This window comes from Macadamia integrifolia, chromosome 11 (assembly GCF_013358625.1).
Source record: "Macadamia integrifolia cultivar HAES 741 chromosome 11, SCU_Mint_v3, whole genome shotgun sequence".
NCBI lineage: Eukaryota > Viridiplantae > Streptophyta > Magnoliopsida > Proteales > Proteaceae > Macadamia > Macadamia integrifolia.
In genome coordinates, this window is record NC_056567.1 from 12,355,750 (window position 1) to 12,375,356 (window position 19,607).

The following is a 19,607-nucleotide window of genomic DNA, read 5'->3' on the forward strand; positions in this document are numbered from 1 at the left end:
ATTACATGGCATAACTAGGTGCCCTCCAACCTTATTTTATAGAAATAGGGCCCTCCTACCATCTTGCATGAAGGTGCCTATCTGAAAATATCGCTGAATAAAAGAAAATAAACATTTTTTTTTTAATTTTTTGGTGAAGAAAGAAAATAAACATCACATCATTGAGAGACCCTCTAGGGAAGCAAAGTCTACCGACAATCTTAGGTTTACACTTGCATTATTAGTGGTACATTTTTTAATATCAATATTATGCTAATCAAATAAATAATATTTATCATTACCAAAAAAAAAAAAATATATATATATATATATATATATATTTATATTATTATCCACCGACACTCTTAAGTTTACACTTGCATTATTTCTGGAACCTTTTTTAAAATCAATATCGTAACCAATATCGATAATATTTATTTATTTCCATATAGATTCGCTGAGCTAACAACGTAGAGCACCGAAGACCTTGAAATTCAATCCTGGTCTTCCACGGACAACTCTTTCTCTCTCACTCCAGCATGTTCCGTATTTTAAAGTTAAAATAGGGAAGGTGCTCCAACCTGTCCAACTGTCCTCAAGAAGACCCATTATAAATAGCAGAAGAAATGTTGAAAGAGGCTATTCGGACAAGTTATTTCCTGAGTGAACTCGTTAATGGGACATATTCTCTTGCCGACATTAAGGACAAAAGTGAACCAAATGGTCCAAGTGGAAAGGCTTTATAAAACTTGGAAAAAAGACGCATGCACAGTTCCTTTGCAGATCTTAATATACCCTACTTCTCACGTAATTAACAGTAACGATTACACTCATGGTTTTAGTCCACGGTATCAATATAGATACCAATTATCTCAAAAACCGATATAGTAACGAAATGGATTAAAATCGGAATGTCTATATAACATAGAAATACCTTCGAGTTTTTGACTTTTTACCCCTGATATATGCCCGTTTAACCTGAAAGGATATTAGTCAGGTACTGGGATCAGAGACATACCAAACCAATTAAGTGGATTGGATACTGATACTTAGAACCATGATTACATTGTCATTTTCTTCCCTATTCAGATCATGTGGGCTTACATTTGTAGACTTTATATAGATTATGCTATTTCCATACCCTTAGTGGAGTATAGATTCCTTTTTACAATGGCATATCCTGAAACCCACACCTCATAAAATTTACGGGAGAAAGAATGACATCATGAAACCCTGTCTTCCAATGGAAGGGTCCACATAGATATTGACTAGAGAACAAATAGGGATAGAAAAATGAACCCTGTGAGAGGACATAGGGAATATGATCAATTACAGTTCTTTATCCCTTGATATTTTTCCCTTGATTTATGTATGGATTGGAAAAAAATGACTTTGTCATTGCCGTATCAGACACAAAGGGAAAGGGAACAAAATGACAACTCCACTCCTTATAAAAGCAAAAATATTCATCCTATTAATGCTTTTATGTATGCTCCCATTGGTTCCCCACGCTTCCCATATTCTAGGTAGGGATTACCATATGATAACTAAATTTTCTGGTATTCTTAAAAAAAAAATAAAAAAAAATAAAAATAAAATAAAATAAAATAAAATAAAATAAAATAAAAGAGTAAAATGATGTAGGGAGAATGTGAGGGGTGTAATACAGAAGAAATTCGTTTGTGGTGCCCCCATCAAGCGCCACATGGAAAACCCTCAAATTGAATAGGAATTCCAGTTCAGGAACAACCCGCCCTAGCGGTTGTTCCTTCCGAGTCAATCCTTGTTTCTTCCGAGTCATTTCGGTCGAGAAAATGGAAAGGAAGCAAAAATTAGGGGAAAATGGGTCAAATCGGCCAAGTTGGTGAAGAGATGTAAAATAGTGGGCGAACGAAAAGTGAATAAAGGTGAGATGAGATGCCATTGTTTTGGTGAGTGAGAAGTCAGTCTCAGCGACCAGAATTGTTTAAAAAATCAGAGACGCCACTCACCATCCAAAATAATATACAGACCACACCTCAGACTCGTCTAGAAAGTGAGTCAGAGAGAGAGAAGCAAGCCATTGATGCTTGCTTTACTTGCACTCCCCTTCTTCACCCTCTCCTCCTCTCCTTCATTGATCCACTGAAATATAAGAGAAAACAAAGCCACAGAGAGAGAGAGATTCTCTTCCTCCTTCTTCTTGATTGATCCTCAGAAGTAGGAGAGAAAACAGAGGCAAAGGGAGAGATGAGTATGTTTGGGCGTGATCCGTGGGGAGGACCCCTAGAGATAAATGCAGCAGATTCAGCCACTGACGATGACCGTAGCCGGAACTTGCAGGATTTCGATCGTGCAGCTTTATCTTCACGAGCTCTCGATGAAACTCAACAGAGCTGGTTACTGGGTCCAAGTGAGCAGAAGAAGAAGAAGAAGTATGTGGATCTAGGTTGCATCATCGTTAGCCGAAAGATCTTTATTTGGACTTTGGGAACCATTCTTGCCGCTGGGTTTCTCGCTGGGTTCATCACCCTCATCGTCAAGACTGTGCCTCACCATCACAAGGCACAACCGCCTCCTGATAATTACACTCTCGCGCTCCACAAGGCTCTCATGTTCTTCAATGCCCAACGCTGTAAGTATTAAGATCCCTTTTTTGTAGTGCTGACACTGCCTTAATTAAGTAGTGCTGCGGCTGCCCATTTGATATCTGGATCTCATTCTCCAAGAAAAACCCAGATCTGGTTTTTTCCTTTTAGCCTTTCGTTGATCTTCAATTTCTCATTTTCCCTGGAATTTTTTGCTTCTTTTTAGCTGTACGCATGAAAAAACGCAGCAGAGATTTATCTTCACTTTCTTTATCATTCTGCTCTTTGCATACTCATATCACACAGAAAATCCAGATCTCATTGTTTCAGAACAACCCAGATCTGGTGTCTTCATTTTAGCTCGTCGTTGATCTTGAATTTCTCATTTTCCCTGGAAATTTGTTTCTTTTGTTTTACGCTGCAAACACGAAGCAGATAGCTGCTTTTTTATCTGCACTTTCTTACTCATGCTGCTTTTTACATACACATGTGAGAGATCTTTTAGTTATATTTCTTCTTTCACTTGAATGGTTGGTGGAAAAATTTGTGATCTCTGCCTGCCTATATTGATCTATGGAGATTATGATGCTGTCTTTTTCTACGGTTAGAATCTGATGTGTTGGTTGTTTTTCATTTGTAGCTGGGCCACTTACGAAGCATAATAACGTTTCATGGAGGGGAAATTCCTGTATGAAAGATGGTCTCTCCGACCCTGCCATTCATAGGAATTTAGTTGGTGGATACTACGACGCCGGAGATGCTATAAAGTTCAACTTTCCTCAATCTTTCTCCTTGACCATGTTGAGTTGGAGTGTGATTGAATATAGTGCAAAATTTGAAGCTGCCGGGGAGCTTAATCACGTCAAAGAGATAATCAAGTGGGGAACTGATTACCTCCTCAAGACATTCAATTCTTCTGCTGACACCATTGACAAGATTGCTGCACAGGTAAATTAGAAACCCCCTGATCCATTTATTGAGTGAGATAGTAAAGTTTTGTCTTTTCTCATGTGTTGGTTTAGAATCACCTTACATCTCTTGGTGTATCCATGTAGTAGTTTATAAAATTATGGATTTTGTGTGCTTATGTTTTCCTGGTACATTTTGTATTTGAAGCCATTACTCTCACAGCACTAACAATGGCAACTTCTCAGATTGGCTTGGGTGATACTTCTGGAGGGAACACTAGTCCTAATGATCACTATTGTTGGATGCGACCTGAGGACGTTGATTACCCTCGACCTGTATACGAATGCCATAGTTGTTCTGATCTTGCTGCCGAGATGGCTGCTGCTTTAGCTGCTGCATCCATTGTATTCAAAGACAGCAAGACCTACTCACAAAAACTTGTCCATGGTGCCAAAACACTGTTTAAGTTTTCAAGGGATCAACGAGGTAGATACAGTCCAGGAGGGTCAGATCCTTCACATTTCTACAATTCCACTAACTACTATGATGAATATGTGTGGGGTGGAGCGTGGTTGTATTATGCTACTGGAAATTCTTCCTACCTTCAACTGGCTACGACAACAGGCATAGCCAAACATGCTGGTGCTTTCTGGGGAGGCCCAGATTATGGTGTATTCAGCTGGGACAACAAGCTTGCTGGTGCTCAAGTAAGTGAACAGAGGCACTCTTATGTTATTTTGTTACTCGATCTTTATCTGTTATCCCTCTGGTTTAGTATGAGCACGAATGGGTAGGTTAACAAGTTTTAAATAGCCGTACTTCAGTTAGAGTGAAGGATTTACAGTTTACAAGTCTATTATATCCTTGCATAACTTTATTGAATTTCTCATGGGATTTAGCTCCCCTTAGCTCAAGCTAACATTGGCCTGGCTATTGAGCAGACTGGATTGATATTATCATTCTGTGACTCTGCAGTTTCCTATCCTTTACTTACAGACAAAGCACATGAGTTCTGATGGTTGTGGCCCTTGTGCAGCCCACCATTCTCATTCCATTAGTTCTGCTTGGATTCCAGTTTGAACGAAGCTCTTTCCTCCCATGTCCATCAAACATGCACTTCTATTTAGCTTCACTGAAGGAGCAATACAAACAATTGTAGCACTGAATGCTTTCTTATATGGATTTCAGTCATTTATTTGCATCTGTGAGTTGCTTAGTCAATGTGAAAGTTTTTAATATTACTGGAAGACTGAGCAGTTGCTTTTTACTGATTTTTCTGTTTCTTATATGAAAATAGCGAGAGCAAGCTAATTCTACTAGAATGAGTTAAAAATATCTCAGCAAGCTCCTAGACCTAGCTCTAATAGCATTTGTAGTGGGAATCGAAGTTTATGAGTTGGTCAGCATTTCAAAGAAAAGAAAAATATTAACATGAGTTTAATTTTTGTGTTGAAATATTTAATTCATGCAAAGAACCTGATTCTGTGGATTGAAGTTATGGATTAGCTTGGCATTTCATGTATGTATAGTTTTGTTTACCACGATTTTTGGAAAATGACTTGTTAAATTTGTGAATGTTGAATGTTCATGCCTTGCATAGTTGTCAAGGTGTCGGCTTGATGTCTAGGCCCCCTCCAATGCTTTGGGTTTCCTAGATGCCATGACAACTATGGTGCTTTGTGTGTTAGAATATTGTTGTGCAGTTCCTCTTTATGTGTAGGGTTTTTGAATGTTCTTTGCTGTTATGCCTGGAGATGATTATGTATCACTTATTGACTTTCCTTTAGAATTTTTTACAACTATTCTTGAAACTTGAATGAGAAGAGATGCTGTCAAATTTAAGCATTCTGCAACCTCATGTTGAACTATGCTCATGTTTTCAAAATTTGCTTTCAGGTGCTTCTAAGTAGGTTGAGGCTGTTCTTGAGTCCTGGGTATCCATATGAAGAAATGCTAAGAACATACCACAATCAGACTAGCATAATCATGTGTTCATATTTACCAGTTTTCACCAGCTTCAATCGAACGAAAGGTTTGCACTGCCCCACCTCATTGATCATGTGTTGGTACCTTTTCTGTGTAACTTTGGAATCTAACTGTACAGGTGTTAGATGGTGCAGTTTTGGTTTAAACAGTTTGGTTCGATTTTCCGTTTCATAGTGTAGTAGGTGGACACCGAAACCAAACTGTTTAGTAAACGGTTCCAGTTATAAATGGTTTTGGTTTCACAGTTTGTAAACGGTTTTGGTTAACGGTTACTGTTTGGCTTTGACATCCTTGAGTCTTGATTAACTGCCATTCTCTCTCCACTTATTTATTGGGCATCTTACAGGAGGTTTGATACAATTAAACCATGGAAGGCCTCAGCCTCTGCAGTATGTGGTAAATGCAGCGTTCTTAGCCACTGTGTACAGTGATTATCTTGAAGCTGCAGATACACCAGGATGGTATTGTGGGCCTAATTTCTTCTCAACTGATGTTCTGCGCGAATTCGTGAAGACCCAGGTTTGTTTCCTTTTTCTTTTTAAAAATCAGGACATGACTACTGGGTAGAAGATTGTTTAGTTGTTAGATGAAGCTGAAAAATCTGGTTTCTGGCAGATCGATTACATCCTCGGCAAAAATCCTCGGAAAATGAGCTATCTTGTAGGCTTTGGTAGCCACTTTCCTAGACATGTACACCACAGAGGTGCATCAATCCCTAAGAACAGGGTAAAGTACAATTGCAAGGGAGGATGGAAGTGGAGGGACAGTAAGAAGCCAAATCCCAATACAATTGTTGGAGCTATGGTTGCCGGCCCTGACAAGCATGATGGGTTTCAGGATGTCCGTACTAACTATAATTATACAGAGCCAACTCTTGCCGGCAATGCTGGTTTAGTTGCTGCTCTGGTGGCTTTGTCGGGTGAGAAGCCTGGGATTGACAAGAACACAATATTTTCAGCAGTTCCTCCAATGTTTCCAACTCCTCCCCCACCTCCGGCACCGTGGAAGCCATGAGGTTGTCAATGGTCAGTTCTAACCCGTCTCTTCAAAATCTTGTGTAAGCTAAGCATTAGTGACTGCAACGTATTGGGACTTTTTGATTGTGTTAAAGAAAAGAAAGCTCCATTAAGAGTGACAATGAATGATGCAATACCGCACCATGGGGGTGAATGAGATTGCCTTTTTTGGGGCCTGCCTTTGAGAAGCTGCATGTCTGTCTTTTGTTTGGATTTCATTATACATATGTATGTATCATGTATTCTTTTGAAACACTGTGAGTTCCACAATTCTAAATTTCTGTAAGAAAATTTCATTTTATGACAAAGAAGTCACATCTCTTGTAGTTGTACTGGAAGGATTAAGCACTGGCTAAAAATCCATAGAGAAAGGTGTTCTTGTAATAAGTACTTTAGTTTCTTATACCTAAATGGAGGTTGTTGGGCTTTTTTGGTTTCTGTACTTCTGTCAAGAGATTTTTTTTATTCATCAATCGAAAAACAGAACTTTCAATTTGAAATGTCAGAAACAGATGTGAAAATATCATTTTCCACATTTATCTAGTTAAATTTTGTTTATACTAGTTTTGTTAGTCTTTAATGAATTAAGAAAACTTTCACTTTCTTTTATATATCTTTCTTCAGTCTTTATCTTAAAACAGTAGTGTTTCAGAGGGCTTATGGTTTGATTCCTTAACATGAAATTTCTTCTCTTTGTGCTTTCACAATGTAAGCTCAAAGATGAGCTATGACATAGAAAAAAAAAAAAAGAAGGAAAATTAGCAATGCCACCCCTTGAGGAGTGCCACTTTTAACAAAACACCCCTTTTATTACTGGAAATTATGAGTGGGCATTTAACGTTAGTGTCCGTTAGGAAATCTTTGTTGAGGTATGACGTGAACTGATTAATATTTTGTTATGTATCAAAATACCTTCATAAAATGTGACTACCAGCCATGAACTTGGCCGAACAAGCTGTTATCTCTCTTGTCTTTCCCTTCTTCCCCAAATTGAAGAATCAGAACCCCAAACCGTGGCAGTAGCGACTGGGGGTGGAAGAGTTGAAGAAGAAGATGAGATGGACTTTGAGAGGGAGAGAGGGGATTTAATGGATTTCACGAGTATAAAAAGGAAGGAAAAGAAAAATAAAAGTCATGAACCGAAACAGGCACAACTATCTCTGCAAGTCCGGGCATTGAGCTCATCGGATTCAACAAGAAATACTGAATCTAAAGGTATTTGAAACTAGGTATAAAGCTATGGAAAATGATACTTATTCAGATACACATAATGCAATTGATGAAACTGGTGTAACTGATGAACGAGTGCAACACCAACTTTTCCTACCAATTCCTCCTGTTATATTTGCTCCACCAATACTACCTATTTACTTCTCAACACCCATCAATGTTGTGCCTACAGCTGGATCACTTCAACCTGTCATGGAGAAGGTGAGGATCGTTTCTGAGTTTGAAAAAATTGACCAATTCGGTGGCCAAAATTTCAAAAGATGGAAGCAAATGCTTTTGTTTACTTTGTCTCAGATTGGGGTTGCTTTTGCATTTACTAAACCCAAGCCGTTACTAATTGAGGATCATGTACTTGAAGTATAAAAGACTTGCTTGGGTGGAGGTCGATTTTCAGTGCAAGAATCGAATTTTAAATGCACTTTCGATTGAGTTATATAATTTTTATAATTCTTTTGAATATGCATATATATATATATATATATATATATGGGATGCTCTATCCAAGAAGTATACTCTTGAGGATGTAGGGAGTAGTAAGTATGTGGTATTCAACTTTCTGAATTTTGTTATATCTGATGGAGAGGACATCTCCTTCCAGATTGACAAATTTTAGGTACTTGTTGGGAGGCTAGCATAGGGGAATATAATTTTATCGGATGCATTTGACACTTATTCATTGATTGAGAAACTCCCTTCTTTTTGCAACTCATTTAAGTTAAAAATGAAGCATACGAGAAAGGAGTGGACCTTTGAACAAGTAGTAGTCCAGATCAAAATAGAAGAAATGAACAGTACAAAAGACAAGGCTATTGGGAAGCAAAGAAACTTTAAGAAGGGCACTCATTTTAAGAAGAACAAATCTTTCAAAAAAAAAGAAAGGTAATTGCTTCCTGTGTGGAAAACTAGGTCATTTGAAGAAAGATTACAGGAGCAGGGCTAAAAAGGCTAAAATCAATCTAATTGAAAGTGAGATTTTTACTGCAATGATAATAGAGGTTAATATGGTTGAAAAATCAACGGATTGAGTACCTGATATTGGTGCTACAAGGCACAATAGTGGAGATCGAAGTTCATTTTCTAAGTACTCTATTATAAAAACTGATGATAAAGTCTTCATGAGAAATTCTCAAACTTTAAGTGTGGTTAGAAAGGTCAAGTAACAATAAAACTTAATTCTAGAAAGATACTTATTTTGGAAAATGTACTCCATGTTCCGGATATAAGACAAAATCTGATTTGAGGGCTATTTCTAAATAAGGCCAGGTTGAAGTTGTCTTTCGAGTCGGATAAAGTTATATTATTAAAGAATGATGTATGAATAGGAAAAGGCTATTTGAGTGATGGTTTGTTTGTATTAAGTGTATTTGAAATTATTAATGAAATGTGAAATTCTTCAATTTACTTTGTTGACTCTTACGACATTGTAGTGCTTCTTATATTTCTAAAATGTACAAATTAGAATTTCTTAGAAATAAAATTAAGCTTTCTCTATACAAGTGTCCCACTTGTATAGAGTTTAAGTTTACCGAAAAACCTCATAGATCAGTTGTTAGGCAAATTGGTTTACTAGACTTGATACATAGTGATTTAAGTGATTTTAAGTCCTATGAATCAAGAGGTGGTAAAAAAAATATATTGTGACTTTTATTGATGATTACTTAAGATTTACCATCTTGTATTTACTTAATTCAAGAGATGAAGTAGAAGATGCATTCATATCATACAAAACTGAAGTTGAAAATCAACTAGGAAAGAAAATTAAAAGACTTATGACTGATAGAGATTTAAAATATTTTAGCATAAATAAATTTTGTGAAAATCATGGTATAATTCATGAAATTATAGCCCCTTATCAACCCGAATCAAATGGTATAGCCGAAAGAAAAAAACCGAACATTAAATGAGATGATGAATTCTATGTTAATTAGTTCATGTTTACAGCTTGATATGGTGGGTGAAGCAATTCTATCTGCTTATTATATTTTAAATAGATCATCACACAAGAAGACCGGTATGCTACCATTTGAATTTTAGTATGGTAGAAAACTTAGTGTAAATCATTTAAAAGTATGAGGTTGCATATCTAAAATGGCAATTACTGGATCAAAGAAAAGAAAACTAAGGCCTAAGACTTTTGATTGTGTATTCATTGGATAAGCAAAGCATAGTTCTACATATCATTCTATAGTTCTCAAAACCATAGATGATGTGTATAAAGAAAATGATATAGTGGAATCTAGCGATGTTGATTTTTTTGAGAATATTCTTCTTTTTAAGTCAAACTTACAACTAAGTAAGGGAAATGTTGATGACTTAAGTTTAGGAGAAGAAATATCAAAAGAACCTGATCCTACATCTATTCAAAATGATGCAAGTCAACTAAGGAGAAGTAAGAGACAAAAGAAGTCTACTTACTCAGAAGATGATTGACTTGTCTATCTTATAGACAAGGATCCTCTTACATAGAAAGAGGCAATAATATCTCAAGATGTGGTACTCTAGAAGGAATTTATAAAAAGTGAAATAGATTCTCTTTTATCCAATCATACTTAGGAACTAGTTGATTTGCCACTAGGGTCTAAAGTGTTAGACATCAAGTGATATTTTGAAAGAAATTGAAACCAGATGGATCACTTGATAAGTTTGAAGCTAGACTTGTTGTCAAAGGTTTTAGACAAAAGAAAAATATAGATTATTTTGACACTTTTGCTCTGGTTGCTAGAATTACTACAGTACGAATAATGATAGCAATAACTTCTATCTATAATTTGGTAATACACCAAGTGGATGTGAAGACAAAATTTTTAAATGGTGATTTGGAAAAAGAAATATATATCAAACAACCTAAAGGGTGTATAATATCTGAAAAAGAACAAAATGTTTGTAAATTTGTAAAATGGCATGCTAAACTTGATATGTTATTAATATTAAATGGATTTATTGTAAATGATGCTAAAAGATGTTTATATAATAAAATTCATCAAGGTAAATGTGTATTTATACTTATTTATGTGAATGACATATTAATTATGTGTACAAATTTGGACATAGTTATGAAAACTAAAAAACTTATTAATGTCCACTTTTGATACAAAAGACTTAGGTGAGATTGATATTATTCTTAGTATTAAGATAATCAGGAAAGAAAGGAAGCTAATCTTGTCTTAAGCACATTATATGAAAAATATGGTTAAAAAATATAATTATTATGACTCACCAAAGTTCACGACACCTTTAGAGGTGAGATGCCTTTAATAAAAGTATTTAGGTAAACCAATAAATCAAAAGAAATACTCACAAGTTATTGGTTCTGTTTCATATTTGATAAATTGGACCAGGCCTAATATAGCATTAGCAGTTAAAAAGTTGAATCAACACACTCATAATCTAAGTAAAGAACATTAGCATGCCCTAGACAGTCTAATGAGATATCTAAAGGGCATTATAGATTATGGTCTTCATTATAGTGGTAATCCTACTGTTTTGGTAGGCTATTGTGATGCTAATTGGATATCAGATATCAATGAATCCTTAGCAACTAGTGGATACATGTTTATACTAGGTGGTGGAACGGTTTTATGAAAACTGGTAAAACAATCCTGTGGTACAAGATCCACCATGGAAGCGAAATTTATCACTTTAGAAAAACTGGAACTAAAACCAAATGGCTCAGAAATCTAGTAGCGGATATTCCATTGTGGCAAAAATTGGTGCTTTCTATATCACTTCATTGTGATAGTCAGGCAGCTATAGCTAAAGCAAAAAAGCAGAGTATACAATGAAAAAAGAAGACATATTCTGTCACACCCCATTCTCACAGAATCGGACCGATGACCGAGTTAACTCCTGTTAACCCAAAACCTACCAGGATCATCTGATGCAGTAACCACAATACAACATACATACAACTAAAGAAAGTAAAGTCTATATTTCAGAGGAAGTCTTTATATGTATATACCTATAAATACCCCAATACTCTAGATACCCAAATTGTGTTACATAGTACATTTACATGTGGGGGCATAGGCGTGATATATATAAAAGAAATACAATTTAAATATCCAGAGCACAAAAGGGATAACATAACAAAGAATAAAAAAGAATCTCAGGTCGGGTGTCACTATTGTTGTCCTGCAACACAGCTCTCGCACGGGCACTCAACATCGTGCCCCAGATCTTTAGGGACACACCAGTCCTCAGTTGGAAATTCTACAGTGGGTCCTGGCTCTAGCTCCTTAGCCAAAAAACCTGCAACATCATCTAAAAATGGTGTGCACGTGAGATGAGCTCACTAGCCAAATAAGTGAAAAGAAAAACTAAGCAAGCATTCGTAATTCAAATGAACCTATATGCATACAAAATCCATTTTTGTTATCCTAAATTATCTAAGCAACATTGCTAAGTCATAGGTTATGTGCTACTCACAACTACATTGCGTGTGTGCCCCGGGCACGAGTCATAAACCCCATCCCATGATACGCCCATAGGGTTGTCGGAGAAGGCCAACCGTGGGTACTTGGAAAAATAAATTGTTTCTCCTCAGCTACATTAAAGTAAATTGGGTCTTGCCCTGCATTAAAGTAAATGCAGTACAATTGGTCCTTTGATTATATCACCAAAGTTGCCGGTTGTCCTAGTGATCAGCCAAGCATACTTCTAACCGTCACCATTGGTACACAACCTCGGGCTTCCCCCAGTGATGCACCCAATGCATTTGTTTTCAAGCCGACTACGGCATCTAATCTAACAATGTATCATATTAAATAATTGAAATCATCCATCTCATAATCCATAACAAGCATTAAGCATTTGAAATGTAAAGCACAACAACGCATATTATAATTGAATTGTTAAAATGCACCAACAAAGCATGCAAATGGCATTCAAGAATGGCTAATCTACCCACAAATAGAATGACGACATGACTAGTCTACATATAGGATAAATGATACAAAACACTCTAAAAATTAAAGTCAACGTCCTTTCCCCACTTACTTGTTATGTACAATAGCTCACGCTAGGTATGAGTGAGACCCGGTGCAAGAAGACGTGAGTTCCTAGTAGAACCTAACATAAGTGAGTGAGTTTAGCATTTCACCACTTTGGAGTCAAAATCAACAAAGTATGATGTTTAAAACACATTTAAATCATGAAAGAAGGATGCCCGTCCATTTTGAGCTCAAACAGAACCCAAACTATCAGACTGGTAAGTGGAGCGACTGGCCAGATCGCCCATTGATCCCCGCCCACCACTCGACCTAGGGGCTCTGCCAGAACCGACAGGCCAGGAGCAACGGGCTAGGTCGCCCACCGGTCCTTACTAGTCGGTCGGGCCAGAAACCCAACCAGGACGGTGGGCTCTGGATTTGTGGGTCCAATCACTTTCTAGGGTACCCACCAGTCAGAACTAGGATTCTGCTGTTCACTTCCATTCTTCATCCCGCCTTGGGAAAATCATAAGGGGTCGATTCGATCACATTTTTCACACATCTAAGGTCCCATATTGTGATTATAACCTAGATCTAGGGTCGATTCAAAGTTTTAAGAACAGATCTTACCTCTTTGCTTAAGAACACCTTCAAAACTCCAAATCTCTTATTCAACTAAAGAAATCATCAAACGCTCTTCAAATCTTATGATTTCTTCATCTAAAACCTTGAAAATCAACATGTAGGTCTTCCATTAAACCTTAGATTCATCTTCTCAAGTAGGATTAACAAGATCTAAAGGATTTCTACACGAATCAAAGGGTTTCACTTAGGGTTTCTTGAGGGTTTAAGAAATATAGCCTTTGCTCACTTCAGATTGTATATCTCAAGATAAGGATCACTTTTTCGGCGCCGAAATGGAAAGATCTAACCTCGGCGTCACACCATAAGCATTTCTTCCTCTTTTTCTTCCGTTTCTTTCCTTCTTCTTCCCTTTTCTTTCTTTTTTTTGCTCTCTTTTCTTTACTTTTCTCACCCACCTTCTAAAGCATTAAATAAGGAAAAAGAAAAGTCATAATGCTATTTATACTTGGGTCAAAATATCTAATAACCAGATTGGTAGGTCACATTGATGGGTCGACCCACCTATGACCACCCACCAGTTGGCTGAAACTTAGCTATATAATTGGGATTTTGATAGGACTTGGATCCCGACACGTATTTCACTCCTAATATATTATCTAAAATACGTACTGGTTATAAAATATGGCTACATACCTTTATTATCCATACATGACCTTGCGATACATGCAAGTGCACGGCTTGGGCACGCGGACTTCACTAGGCACTGGTTAAAACTCACCTGGCCAACTCGAGTTTAGAGTCACCCTTGCTATCATGTTCCATAGGGTACCCGTCTTCGGGTTCAGATTCTGCACGACAAAACCTAACCAACGGGTAAATAAATCGGGTTTAGAAAGTAGGGTATCACATTTACCCCCCCTTTTTTAAAATTTTGTCCTCGAAATTGTAGTACTTGGCTATCCAAAAAGATAAGGATATTTGGCCTGGATATCATCTTCTTTCTCCCAGGACGCTTCCTCAAGTGAATGATTAGCCCATCAAACCTTCACAAAAGCAATGGAGCGATTGCGAATGGTTTTCACGTTTCAATCTAGAATTTCAGTAGGTTGCTCTTCATAGGTCATATCAGCTTCTAAGTACTCCGGTTCCACGGGCAACACATGTGATGGATCATGGATGTACCGCTTTAGCATAGAAACCTGGAATACTTTGTGAATATTATTGAGGGAAGGCGGAAGAGCTAACATATACACTACGAAGCCAACTCGTGCCAAGATTTCAAGCACACCAGTATATCTTAGACTTAGCGTGCCCTTTCTGTGAAATCTATGCAACCCTTTAGTAGGAGATATTTTAAGAAACACCTTCTCCCCTCTTGGAATTCAATGTATTTTTTGCGGTTGTCTGTATAGCTCTTTTGGCATGATTGGGCTGCCTTAATCCTCTCCCGAATGATGTCGACCTTGTCACAGTCATCTGTATCATTTCTGGTCCTAGTATCCGGTGCTCACCTACTTCATCCCAATATAGGGACATTCTGCACTTCCTGCCATGCAGTGCCTCATATGGAGCCATCCTAATTGTGGCTTGATAGCTATTGTTATAAGAAAACTACATAAGAGGTATGTATTCCTCCCAACTGCCACTCATTTCCAATGCATAGGCCCTGAGCATGTCTTCTGGTATTTGTATGGTTCGTTCTGATTGCCCATCGGTCTGTGAGTGAAAAGCAGTACTTAGATTCACTTGTGTTCCCAAGGCATCTAGAGACTCTTCTAAAATCTAGATGTGAACCTTGGGTCTTTATCTGACACAATGCTCACTAGTACTCTATACAAATGGACTATGTTATCCATATAAAGTTGTGCTAACGTGTCCATGGAATAATTGGTCTTGATTGGAATGAAATGAGCAGTCTTGGTAAGCCTATCAACTACCACCTAGATTGCATCCATCTCCTTGTGTGTACTGGCTAGTCCTGTGACAAAGTTCATGGTGATCCTGTCCCATTTCCACTCCGGTACAGAGAGTGGCTGAAGAGTGCCACATGGTCGATGTCATTCCACCTTGACCTTCTAACATGCGAGGCAAGCTGACACATATAGGGCTATAGTAATTTTCATTGATGGCCACCAATAACTTTGTTTGATATCTTTATACATCTTTGTGCTCCTAGGGTGAAGTGAGTATTCAGAACTATGTGCCTCCTTCACTATCTTGTCCTGTATTTCCATGTCGTCGGGCACACACAACCTGCCTCAAAACAGTAATGCCCCATCATTGGTTATTATGAAGTTAGGGTCATTCATTGTCTGCTCTTGAATTTTTATTCTGATCCTTTACAGCTCAAGATCTAAAGATTGTTTCATTATCAACTCCTACCTGATGGACGGATGTACTTGTAGGGCTATCAGGGATATGGTTAACTGCTTAACATCATCTGGCTGATGTTCGAGCTCTATGGTTGCTCCCTCATATAAAAAGATTTCATCCATCAATACCACCTCTTGTATAAGTTGTGGACTAACTGTTAAGTACGAAAGTGATATAATATTTGCCTTTCGACTTAGAGCGTCTGCCACCACATTAGCTTTGCCCGGGTGATACTAAATGTCACAATCATAGTCCTTCATAAGTTCAAGCCATCTTCTCTGCCTCATAGTCAAATCTCTTTAGGTGAAGAAGTACTTAAGAATTTTGTGATCATTGTATATCTCACACTTCTCCCCATATAGATAATGGCGCAAGATCTTCAAAGCAAAGATGGCTACCACTAGCTTTAAATCATGAGTGGGGTAGTTCTTCTCATAATCCTTAAGTTTCTTGGACACATATGCTACCACCTTGTCGTGTTACATGAGAACACAGTCCAACTTGATCTTGGAAGCATCGGTATAGACTATCATCCCACCTGTACCATTTGGAATTGTCACTATAGGAGCTGACACTAACCGCTTCTTTAATTCTTGGAAGCTGTTTTCACATTCTTCTGACCAATCAAACTTCAAACCCTTCCTGGTCAACTTACTCATCGACGCAAAAGTCTGAGAAAAATTCTCGATGAAGCGTCGGTAGTAGCTTGCTAAGCCCAAGAACCTTTTAATTTCTATTACATTCTTGGGTGTCCCCCACCCTACTACAACCTTCACTTTATCTGGTTCCACTTCGATCCCATTCTCAGACACCACGCGTCCCAGGAATCCAACTTGCTTGAGCCAAAACTCACATTTGTTGAACTTGGCATATAATTGCTGTTCTCTTAGTCTTTGTAATACCATTCTCAAGTGTCTTGCATGCTCTTCTTCAGATTTCGAGTAAATCAAGATGTCATCGATGAAAACCATGACCCACTTATCAAGGACATCATGAAATACTTGATTCATTAAATCCATGAAAGCATTCGGTGCACTGGTTAACCCGAAAGACAACACTAAGAATTCATAATGACCATACCTGGTTCTAAAACTTGTCTTTGGTATGTCACTGCCCTTTATCTTGAGCTGGCAATAACCTAATCTGAGATCAATCTTCGAAAACACCTTAGCACTTTGCAGTTGATAAAATAGATCATTGATGCATGGCAACGGATACCGGTTCTTAATGGTTAACTTGTTCAGTTCCCGGTAGTCGATGCATATATACAAACTACCATCCTTCTTAACAAATAAGACTGGTGCACCACAAGGAGAGACACTTGGGTGTATAAACCCCTTTTTAATAAGTTTTGCAACTGTGTCTGCAGTTCCTTTAACTCGGCTAGTGCCATTCTCTACTAAGCTTTAGACACTGGGGTGTAGACACCCAATTTTTTCACTCCCTCCGACTGTGATGAAATATAGATCATGGGCATGACTTCTTACTTTCGATCGACAGAGATAATGATTGACTAAGGAAACCCAAAAACATCCCCAACCTGAAAAACCCTATAAACCTTGTGTGGGAGAAAAAAGGGTCCAATTTTAACTTTCTATATATGAAGGAATTCGGTCATGATGACCGTACGGATGGATAGTACTCAAAAATACAATTCCAACGATATATGGTACATGAAAATTGGACCGTCTAATCTCCTACAATCTTCCCTGGAATATTATATTTTTCTGCGCGCATGTTGCACGTACCAGTCAGCCTACTCGCCTGCCAGCCAGCAGGCCAACCCCGTACGTATGCTACACACGCTGGCTAGCCAGTAGGCTAGCCCTACATGGTGTGCCCACTTGCTAGCCAGCCAGCGGGCACAGCCTACGCACCCCCACCGTAAAGCTCGAGTGCCCCCTTGGACCATTATGCTAGCTCCTGCCACACAGACCTACATGCCTTGTAGGCTAGCCCGGGCACGACCGTAGGCCAGCCTACGCATAGCTACAGGCCAGCCCGCGTGCACCACTACCAGCCAGTGCACACCTATAGGCCAGCCTACTTCCACCACTACCAACCTCCTGCACACACCCATGCATGTCTCGTGCACCCCTGCCCAGCCTCATGCACCGCCGTAAATGGCCGGGATTTGTGTTCCACTAACCGAATGGGTGGGGAGATTTTCTCTTCACCCACTTATGCATTTTACACTGTCCCACTAGCATATCCTATGCCGCAACTTCCCATTGGCCCAAAAAAGAATCTTCTCACCTCATTGACCCAAAAAATGACTCAATTTTCCTATTGGTCCAAAAAAATAGCTCCCACCCTATTGGCCCAAATTTTCATTTTTTTCTTCCCATTGGCCTAAAAAAACCACTTTTTCCTACCATTGGCCAAGGGAATTCCCTTTCTCTCCCCATTGGTTCAAGGATCCTATAAATACTCCCCCTCCCTTTGGTTTTACACACCACAACACCACAAGGGTCCAAGCCTTTTAGTGAGAGAAGCTCTGTCCTCTCTCCCCCCCTTTCCCCCTTGAGGTTTTTTTAGTCTTTGGAGAGATCTTCATAAGATCCAAAGTGTTCTTTGGATCTTCGAAGTGTTCTTCAGGCCTTTGAAACTCTTCAATCCTTTGCCTTCTTTGAGTGAGATTTTTGTGTAGGAAAGGTTTCCCTTTAGTCTCCCATCCCCTTTTGAGGTTCTTCCAGTCTACGGAGAGATCTTCGTAAGATTCCTTCGAATCTTCCAAGTGTTCTTCGGGCCTTCGAAGTTCTTCAACCATTTAGGTTCCAGCCAATTCCAAGTGGAAGCTCTATCCTAGTGCCACCTCAGCCTATCCCTCCTATAGCTTATCCCTAGGTGAAGCTCTGTTTGAATTCAAATCCAGAAACAGCCTTCCCTAGCCAAAGCTCTGTCTGAAACCAAACCCTAAAGTAACTATTACTAGCTGAAACTCTGTCCGGATATCATCACAGTCAGCGTCTCTCGAGAAAGGAAGTTGGAGGTCAAGACCATCTTCCCCTGAGCCGGGAAAATCTAGAAGCAAGTTCATACTAGCATCAACTAGGGGATCCACCCCTTTTGATCCAAAATAGGGGTCAAGTTCATGTATAATGTCTCAACAAAATTAGCATGATGTAGACTCTATATAGACCTTTTTCTAGTGTATATTGTCATTTAAATTTAGTCAATGTAAATATGTGTAATAACTTAGCCATGCATGCGGAATAAGAATAATTATGAAAAATGTTCATTCTTAAGCATTTAGTAGGAAGACCGGTTGAACTGGGTAGATTGGATGCCTAATACCTTTTCAACTCGACAACTTGACACTTACCCTAAATTTCTGGACTAGACCAATTTTTGGGCCCTTTTATCAGAAATTGGGTCCACCCCCGAGTCTAGGCCCATAATCCTAGGTGGTGACTCTAAACCCTTTTTTACATGAGCCCGATCCCCATATTTGACTATCATCAAATCCCCGTCATGAATGGTGAACTTTACACTCTTACGAAATAGGTCCCCACATATCTTCAAGCGGCGATACTATAATGCGGGGCTTGCAGGCTAAGCACACACGAAACACCCCTCCCTCATGAAAGGTAAAGAGAGGAGAGAGGAGAGAGGAGAGAGGAGAGAGGATAGAGGATAGAATCAATTCGAGTCCTTTCCCACTCAAAAGGGGAAGAGCGATCTCTCATTTCTGGCTGCTTCTCTCACAGTGGCAACTCCACTGGGGATAAATGTCAAGCTTCCGACACTAGATGTTACCATTAAATGCAAGAAAATTTTCCACCACATATGTTTGAAAACATGTTTGGCTAACCCCATGTTTGTATTTATACTCGCTAACCGCATCATGCATCATGCTCAAAGTGAAATCATTTGGCGAGGGACTCCCTGTCATGCCCGCACCCTCGGGGAGGTCAGTGCATGTCATGGAGAGTATTCTGAGAGCAAATGGTAGCGGCTTCCTATACAAGGGTGTGGAGTATTATTAAATGACGAGGATGTTCATAATGGTGCCAGCACCCTCGGGGAGGTCC

The 19,607-nt window shown here is 38.7% G+C and overlaps 1 protein-coding gene across 1 annotated transcript; it reads left to right on the top strand.

Moving 5' to 3' along the window:
- The first annotated feature begins 1,920 nt into the window (after positions 1 to 1,920).
- Positions 1,921 to 6,895, top strand: LOC122093846 (endoglucanase 25-like). Its single transcript, XM_042664382.1, has 6 exons — positions 1,921 to 2,593; positions 3,187 to 3,494; positions 3,701 to 4,162; positions 5,352 to 5,487; positions 5,788 to 5,960; positions 6,057 to 6,895. Exons 1-6 carry the CDS (start codon positions 2,209 to 2,211, stop codon positions 6,453 to 6,455), a joined length of 1,863 nt encoding a protein of 620 aa, XP_042520316.1. The 5' UTR covers positions 1,921 to 2,208; the 3' UTR covers positions 6,456 to 6,895.
- The last annotated feature ends 12,712 nt before the right edge of the window (positions 6,896 to 19,607 follow it).

Coding starts and splice junctions, on each gene's coding strand:
- LOC122093846 (XM_042664382.1), top strand. CDS start 2,209: ATGAGTATGTTTGGGCGTGATCCGTGGGGAGGACCCCTAGAGATAAAT. Junction 3,495..3,700: donor TTGACAAGATTGCTGCACAG/GTAAATTAGAAA, acceptor GCAACTTCTCAG/ATTGGCTTGGGTGATACTTC. Junction 5,488..5,787: donor CAGCTTCAATCGAACGAAAG/GTTTGCACTGCC, acceptor GGCATCTTACAG/GAGGTTTGATACAATTAAAC.